The sequence below is a fragment of the Leptopilina heterotoma genome, unplaced genomic scaffold, assembly GCF_015476425.1.
Source record: "Leptopilina heterotoma isolate Lh14 unplaced genomic scaffold, ASM1547642v1 Lhet_509, whole genome shotgun sequence".
NCBI lineage: Eukaryota > Metazoa > Arthropoda > Insecta > Hymenoptera > Figitidae > Leptopilina > Leptopilina heterotoma.
This window is the reverse complement of record NW_025111109.1, coordinates 279,366-288,755: the sequence shown is the minus strand read 5'-3', so window position 1 is coordinate 288,755 and position 9,390 is coordinate 279,366. Positions and strand designations below refer to the sequence as shown.

At 28.1% G+C, this 9,390-nt stretch overlaps 1 protein-coding gene across 1 annotated transcript; it reads right to left on the bottom strand.

Annotated features, from left to right (window-relative positions):
- Nucleotides 1-8,384: 8,384 nt before the first annotated feature.
- On the bottom strand, nucleotides 8,385-9,363 carry LOC122507662 (ATP-dependent DNA helicase pif1-like). The gene has a single exon (XM_043620497.1). The coding sequence runs from the start codon at nucleotides 9,319-9,321 to the stop codon at nucleotides 8,785-8,787; it is 537 nt and encodes a 178-aa protein (XP_043476432.1). The 5' UTR covers nucleotides 9,322-9,363; the 3' UTR covers nucleotides 8,385-8,784.
- Nucleotides 9,364-9,390: the final 27 nt, after the last annotated feature.

Here is a 9,390-nt window from a genome sequence, read left to right as displayed (position 1 = left end):
TTTTGGACTTACAATATTAGTTCTACCCAACCATTTACAAAATTTTTTCTTTTAACACACTTTTTTTCATTTGAATCGATATAATAAAATTTTGGTATATTAGAATATTTAATATTTTTAGCATTTTAATCAATTTAATTTAAATTAAACCAAGTCGTGAGAGTTTTATCGCAATTCGCGTCAATTGCTTCTTTTTTTTATTTTCTTGAAAAATTAATTCTGTTGAATTTCAGTATGAACTGCTAAATAAATAACAAAATGTGACCTTTCCGATAAAGGCAATATTGTTCTATTCTCCATGCACCTTTCATCTTTCATAGGACTAACACATCTTGCATTAATGAAGTCCGTAATTTCTTCATAAATTTCATCATTTATATTTTTTATTCCAATAAAAGCTCTATCATGACCCATATTATAAGAAACAACCATAGAATTATCTACATTTACGAAAGAAACATTTAATTTTACATTACATGTGTACATTTTATCCTTATTATTTTTTCGTCTGTATTTTGGAAAACCGTTTGTTTGAATTTCAGTATAATCACAACATTTTTTTGAACAAATATTTTCATTAATTTTGAAACAGATTTATCATTATGAGGTCCATGTAACATAAATTTTAACACTAAATCTTTCAAGTTATCATCATTTTTAGGAATTTCTTTAGAAATATGTTTATTTATATCATTTGGAGACACTAACTTATTTTTATAATTTAAAATAAATAATAAATGACTATGAGGTAGTACTCTTTTCAGAAACTCTGTAGTATAAACATATCCCAAAACATTACCAAAATGCAGTCATAAATACATCTGGTTTACAAATCTCTCTATTGATAGATAGTCATTACATCTTGATAATTTTAATGCATATTTTTTGGACTTTCAATATGAGTAGATGGTAAAAGAAATACATTACCTAAACGTTTTTTGCTATTAAAATTATCAGAGTTGTTTATTGCAGAAATTTTGACATGATCTTGTAAACCTTGATAACACTCTACTCTTAATTTTTGCCGATTATACCGAAAATAATTAATTCTTGTATTTTTAATTATTATATAAGCTTGTATTATGTACTGTTGTGTTAAACGTCCAAAAAAATGAATTAAATTAAATATTTGGTCAAAAAGCTAAGCCATAAGAATAATATTGCAAAGCTAGTGTTGGGACATCGACATCGAAAACATCGAAACATCGATGTTTTTCCTTCGAGGTCGATGTTTAAAACCTCGATGTTTTCGATGTGTCGAGGTTTTTTCTTCTATGTTTGAAATCGATGTAAATTAAGTGGGGAAAAGAGGTTTTTTAAAAATATTTTCTTTTTTTTTTGCCTTTGACAATTTGTGTTTTTTTATCTTCTAAACAATTGTTCTTATCGATTTGTAAATCTTTAAATTTTGTTTTTGCAGTTGGTTAAATTTACCCCTCTTTAGCACTTTTGCCTCATTTTTCCCTAAATTTTTATTAAAACCAGTCAATATCATAGGTTTTAACTTGCCCAAAATGTTTATTACTAATTATATCCTAAAGTGCTAAACAACTATAAAATGCTGTATCTGTCTTAATATATTAATTAATATTATTTAACTGACAGAATTTAATTTTCAGTTATTTCTATATTTCATAATTAGTTTTCTATTAAAAGCTGAAAATTGTGCTTTTAAAAATTGCCGTTTTATCTTAAATCTTTTAAAATCTACTTGAAATGTTATTATTATAATTTCATTTATATATTTTTTGATAAATTAAAAGGAAATGTGAAAATAACATCGGAACATTGAAACATCGATGTTTTCTTTTCGATACATCGATGACATCGATGTTATGAATTTTCGATGTCGATGTTTCACAACATCGATGTTTTTCTTTCGATTTCCCATCACTAGGAAAAGTTAATAAATCTATGTGAAAGGACAATTTATTTAAAAATGTCCGCGATTCTTTACCATCAGGAATATTCCTAGGATAAATACATAAATTTAACTTTTCCGGAATTTCTCCATCATTCGAAACAATTAATGCAGCACATTCTGCAGTAGTGATGGAACATTGAAAGAAAAACATCGATGTTGTGAAACATCGACTTCGAAAATTCATAACATCGATGTCATCGATGTATCGAAAAGAAAACATCGATGTTTCGATGTTCCGATGTTTTTTTCACACTTCCTTTTGATTCATCAAAAAATATATAAATGAAATTATAACAATAACATTTCAAGTAGATTTTAAAAGATTTAAGATAAAATGGCAATTTTTAAAAGCACAATTTCCAGCTTTCAATAGAAAACTAATTATGAAATATAGAAATAACTGAAAATTAAATTCTGTCAGTTGAATAATATTAATTAATACTAGCTGTCGTACCCGTCTTCGACGGGTTTTAGTTTCTACTAATATATTTAAAGAGGTGTCTACCAATCGGGAATTTAATTTGATTGGGAAAAACTAATAATTAGTTACATTAACTACTTCATTAGAAAAATATTACTGTTTCAATCAGTAAATGACTTTTTCTATCAAATACTATTTTCAACTAATTCAGATTTACAGAACAGTATTTGTCAGTTTGTAGTACTTTATGAGTTTGTAGTATTTTAATTAATGTATTAAAAAATAATCCTAATTTTCCACCAGCTTTTGGAGTTATTTAGAGTCTAATTCAAACTAATTGTATCGCAAGTAGACCCTACGTTACGACTGCTAAAATCTAAAATAAGACCTATATTGTAGTCTGAATGTAGGGCTTAAATTTTGACAAATAAAAATATTACATCAATAAAAATTAAAGCAAAAAGCAATTTTTTAAAAACGAATTAATATAATAAATCATTTTTTAATTAGATAAGAAAATTCCCGGTTTGGCAAAAAATTCCCAATTTTTCTGGTCGAATTAAATTTCCGGCTATTTCTCGGTTTTCTTTCGCGGTTGATAGACACTCTGTTAAATGTATTGGTAGAAACTATAACACGTTTTCGATTCCTACATGGGAATCTACATGGGATCCACTTTCATAAAGGAAACCATTTGGATTCCCATGTAAAACCATATGGTAAATTGCGACACGATTTTGAGTGATACACTTTAAATAAACTTAAAAAGACTGTATTTATTAAAGAAAAAATCCCATGTAAAATGTATTTTTATTTTTCAAGTAGGTATAATTTTTCCATATCCCTATTGAAAATTTCCACATGGGATTTTACATTTTACCCGTTTTTGCCTAATGCCTAGATAGAATTTTGGAAAGCAACAACATACCCCAAACATTTCTAAAATTAAAGATACAAAATTTTAATTCATAAATAGGAATTTGTTATTTATTTTTATAGTCATTTTTAAAACATTTCTAGAATTCAAAAATAAGAAAATTTTAATTCATAAATCCCAATTTGCCCTAATGGCGTTTTAAGGACTTTATATGTTACCGTACCCGCTGAAGTTAAATTTCAGTTTTATTGATGCTTTTACTGTACCCTTTATATTGAACATATACATATATTATATTTTCTACGTTAAATGAAATATGAAAATACATGCTATGAAATTTCCAAACTTAAAACAATAAAATAACAATACACAAATTATTTGCAAACTCACGTTAATTGATTTTAGACAATTTGTAATAGACATCAAATTCATGACTCTAAACTTGTTAATAAAATAAATGTAATAAATGTAATTTAAAATCTCAAAACATTAACCGATATTACTACCAACTTAATAAAAAATTAAACAATATCCAACAAAAAAAATTAATTAAAAATTTGGTCGAAAATCAAAAATATGATTTTGGCTTAAAAATTCGGATTATTTATTTATATTTCATTTTTAGAGTGAAAATTAGTTGTATTTATATTAAAAAGTGGCTACAAAAAGTGCCACATCAATTTGACAAAAATTTAAAAAATTTGCATTTTTTCAATTTTTTGAAATTTGCGAAAAAAGCTATAACTTTTGTTCAGCTTAATATTTTTCAATCGGATATGGCTAGAAATTTAAGTTAGACCAATACCTAAGAGACTGTGAAGTTTCGTTTTAATCGGTCAAGTAGTCTTTGTGTATATCCCGGACAAAATATCGCGGACAGACATACATACGTATTAGGGTGACCGTTATTTTGCGAAAGTTGGAATTTCTTAGTTCGCCGGGCAGAATTTGCTTTAGAATGTGAAAAAATGAGCTATGCAAAAAAACAGCCCAATTGATCAATATTAACCCGTGCCACCGAAGGGTTAAAGTTTAAATGGGGTTTAACATAGGATTAGTGCACTTTTTTACATTTTGTATGAGAACTTTTTTTTAATTAATCTTTTGCCTTGTCGACATACATATTTATGGTTTTGGATGTGCTGAACACGAATCCGATGTCAAAAAAAAGTTTTGACAGCTTCCAGCTGTCAAAAAAGCTATCAATCTTTTTAAAATGACAGTTTTTGTGTGAATTTAGACAGTTTTTGTGTTTAGTTTAGTAAATCAAACAAAATTTTGCTCATATAAAAGTATTTTAAGAACAATAAAGTCAAACTAAATAGCAATATGTAATATTGACAGTTGACAGCTGTCAATTAAACTGTTAAACTTTTAAAAACGAGAGTTTTTGACAGTTTTTACATTAACTTAGTCAGATAAAAATGTTTTCAGGGTATTTAGGTAAACCTGAATAGAATTATGTAAATTTGACAGTTGACAACTGTCAATTAAGATGTCAAACTTTTAAAATGGAGACTTTTTATATTAAATTAATACTTGCATGCGAGTGTTTTTAAGTACACTGAGGTGAATTATATTAGCGAAATGTATTCTTCACAATTGACAGCTTTCAACTGTCAATATTACATATTGCTATTTAGTTTGACTTTATTGTTCTTAAAATACTTTTATATGAGCAAAATTTTGTTTGATTTACTAAACTAAACACAAAAACTGTCTAAATTCACACAAAAACTGTCATTTTAAAAAGATTGACAGCTTTTTTGACAGCTGGAAGCTGTCAAAACTTTTTTTGACATCGGATTCGTGTTCAGCACATCCAAAATCATAAATATATATGTCGACAAGGCAAAAGATTAATTAAAAAAAAAGTTCTCATACAAAATGTAAAAAAGTGCACTAATCCTATGTTAAACCCCATTTAAACTTTAACCCTTCGGTGGCACGGGTTAATATTGATCAATTGGGCTGTTTTTTTGCATATCTCATTTTTTTCACATTCTAAAGCAAATTCTGCCCGGCGAACTAAGAAATTCCAACTTTCGCAAAATAACGGTCACCCTAATATATAATATATATATATTTAATAATTAAAATTTTTTTTTTTAATTTATTATTTTTTTTTAACAAATTATGCATAATTTTAACATAGTCTTATATAATAACTAGGGGGGCTTCGCCCCCCTGCGCGCTTCGCGCGCCAACCCCCTAACTATTTTTAATATTTATTTTAATTTTTAAAATCATGTTATCTTAATATGATGGCATAGTAATGAGTTAGAGTAAATTATAACAGGAGATATTAAAAAAGATAACTAATAGAGAATTCTACTTTACGGAAGTGATTATAGTGTCAACTTTTTCAAGTTTGGCACTCCTCATAGTAAATTTGATAATTCTTTTTTCTCAGTGTCAAAAGTATTATTGGGCTTCTTTTTACCTGCAGTTGACATAAATGTTGACGTAATGTAAGGGCCATTAGGGGCTGTCCATAAATTACGTAAGACATTTTTTGAGTAAATTTGACCCCCTTCCTCCCTCGTAAGATATTTTACATACATTAGCGCCATTTTTCCTATTGTTCGCAAGATCTTGCTGACCCCCTCCCCTCTAAATGTCTTACGTAATTTATGGACGGACTAAAGATTTCGACGTAAAATAATAGACGTTTGTGGGCTTTATTTTTCCCCGTAGGTCAAAACTGACCTTAAAATTGACCTAAATTTTGAGGAAACGGTAGGTCAAAAGGAATTTTCTTGTCAATTTTTGACGTGTAGGTCAAAACTGACCTTTAAATTGACCTAAATTTTAAGAAAATATCAAATCAGAGGGAGATTTCTGGTCAAATTTTAACTTGTAGGAAAAAACTGCCATTAAAATTAAAGTACATTTTAAGGACAGCAAAATAATTTTAATAGAATTTAAAAAAAAAAAATATGTCAATTTATAACATCTTTTATTGATTAAAACTTAATATTGAAATTTACGTCAAACTTCTTTTAACCAATAGGTCGAAAATTCCGTCAAATTTTAATATAAAGGTACGACTTTTTAAAAAATCCTAATTAATTTGCTTTTTTTATGTATAGGCTAAAAAATATGTCAAATTTGACCTAAATTTTAAGGAAAGGTCAGGTCAGAGGAAGTTTTTTCGACAATTTTTGCGGTGTAGATGAAAACTGACCTTAAAATTGACCTAATTTTTGAAGGCAGAGGGAATTGTTCGTCAATTTTATCCGTTAAGGTCAAAACTGCCCTTAAAATTGACCTACATTTTGAAGTTAAAGGGAATTGTTTGTCAATTTTTTACCTGTAGGTTAAAACTGCCCTTCAAATTGACCTAAATTTTAAGGGCAGAGTGGTTAGTTTGTCAATTTTTTACCTGTAGGTTAAATCTGCCTTTAAAATTAACCTAAATTTTGAGAGCAGAGGGAATTGTTTGTTAATTTTTGACCTGTAGATTAAAACTGCCCTTAAAATTGACCTACATTTTGAGGTCAGAGGGAATTATTTGTGAATTTTTGGCGTTTAGGTCAAAACTGCACTTAAAATTGACCTACATTTTGAGGGCAGAGGGACTTGTTTGTCAATTTTTTACCTGTAGATTAAATTTGCCCTTAAAATTGACATAAATTTTACGGGCAGAGTGAAACGCATTTTCTAACGCTTAGGTCAAAACTGCCCTTAAAATTGAACTAAATTTTGAAAGCAGAGCAATAAGTTTGTCAATTTTTAACTTTAAGTCATAACTACTCTTAAAATTGACTTAAATTTTGAGGGACGAGGGGTTAGTTTGTTAGTTTTTTACCTGTAGGTTGAATCTGCCCTTAAAATTGACCTAAATTTTGAGTAATTTTGACCTGTAGGTTAAAACTGCCCTTAAATTGACCTAAGTTTAGGTCAAATATAACTTGTTTCTGACGATGGACCTACCTTGACAGTGGGCCAACCTTGACTATGTTCCCCCTACTATAAGGGTCCCTTAAAACTTTCTGAAACAGCGGCTGCAGCGATATGATTTTATATTAATAGGGATAGATTACTTAACAATTATTGGAAAATTTTCTGTCTACTTCGTAAATTAAACAAATCATAATATTGAATACTATTTCTCATAAAACTTTTTTTTTAATAGGTTTGTATCATATTTCTAAATAGTAACAGTTATCGTCAAACAGAAACAATAATACTTTAATTAAGTATTTTTCACATTAATTTCATTCTTTTTTTATAATATTTAGAAAATTTAATCTGATAGCGTACCACAAATGTAAGAATAGATGTCGAAATTTTAACAATTCTAAGAAACATGTTAAACGTTAAAACAATTGCTGTGTTAAAATTAAACATTTTCTTATAAACGTCCAAAAGATACAGTAGGGGAGGATGGGGAAAGGCTAGTTAGTGGTTGTAATGCTTAAATGGCTTATTCAAAAAGCGCGTCATTCATGATATTTTCGTGTCTTAACACTAAGGAGCCATCCATAAACCATGTAGCCTCTTGAGGGTGAGGGGGGTCAATCAATTGATTGCGACAAGAGGAAAAAATGGCGCTAATATATGTAATAGCGTACTACATGGGGAAGATGGGGTCAAAATTCCCAAAAAATGGGGCTACGTTGTTTATGGACGACCAAACAAATGGTAGTAAAAATTGTAAATCAATCTGACACCATTTGCGAAGTTAGGAGTTTATTTTTAAAAAACACCTGTTTTTCTAAAATATCAACGTAATTTTAATCACGCTTTATTATATTCTTGCTAAACACGAATATCGTAATTTATTTTTAATTAAATTCACGTTGTTCCACAAAATTTAAGAATAATTGAAATATGGGTTCCTTACTCCCCCATGGGTCAAGAATAGTTAGAGCTAGTTTGGCACGGAACAATCCTGCTAATGCTACTACAAATTTTAAAAAAATGTTTAATCTTTCTTTTTAGGTTGATACACCCTACGAAGGATTACCACAAACAATACGAACCCTTGAACAATAGCCTTTGTAAATGAGGGACCCAGGTAATAATATTTTCTTTCTTCCTTCATCGCAAGAAAAACTATAGATAAAAGTCAATATATATATACTAGGGGGGCTTCGCCCCCCTGCGCGCTTCGCGCGCCAACCCCCTATTTTTTTTACTTTTTTATAATTTCTAAATTCTACATTCTTCTTTGAACTTGCTTCTTTGAATTAATAGCATTGATTAATATTAGTTTTAATAGCATTAAATATTAATATTGGTTTTTAGCCAACTTCATTGAAATTAAATATAAGTTAAAATTTATTTAATTTAAGTTAATTTAAGTTAAAACAATTATATTTTTAGATTTCAATGAATTTGTTTCCAAGATACACTACGGGGAAGTAACCAAATTCGTATCTCAAAATCTAAATAAAAATAATTAGTTTTGCTGTATACATAGCTTATAAAAAATTATTTATGTTGAAGAATAAAAATATATTTATGGTTTGATATATTAGGATTATAAAAATATCTCATTTATTCGTCAAATATATTACGATATATTAAATCAACAATTTGGAATAAGCATATAAATTATTCAAAAATTTCGGTCCATACGATATTATTGATATCTTTTTGATGTTCCTGATCATTATCGTCAGAACATTCAATAAATAAATTGTTAGGATCTGTGCATCTTGATAAAGCAACATATAATTGGCCATGAGAAAATAAAGGTTTATTGAATAAAATACCCAATTTTTGAAAACTTTGACCTTGTGATTTATTAATTGTTATTGCAAAAGCCAAAACTATAGGAAACTGTCTTCGGAACAAAATAAATGGTAAATTTGAATTCTCCCCGGAATCTAAAATTATCCTTGGAACAAATGCAGTGGTACCTTCTTTACTTCCCGTTATTATCAAAACTTTTATATTAAATTTATGTAATTCCAAAATTTTTAATCGGGTACCATTGCATAATCCATCATTTATACTTATGTTTCTTATCAACATTACGATTGCCCCAATTTTTAAAATTAATTTATGTACAGGTAAGCCAGGAATTTTTAAGGAATTTAAATATTCATTCGGAAAATTTAATTGCACACTTTCATCACTTAGATCCATTCCTTTATTTTTTACATAATCAATACTATAATAAATTTTTTCTTTTTCAGAAATTTTTTTCAATATTTT

What these genes read in the sequence shown, in the direction of transcription:
- LOC122507662 (XM_043620497.1), bottom strand. Translation starts at nt 9,321, where the DNA reads ATGGATCTAAGTGATGAAAGTGTGCAATTAAATTTTCCGAATGAATAT.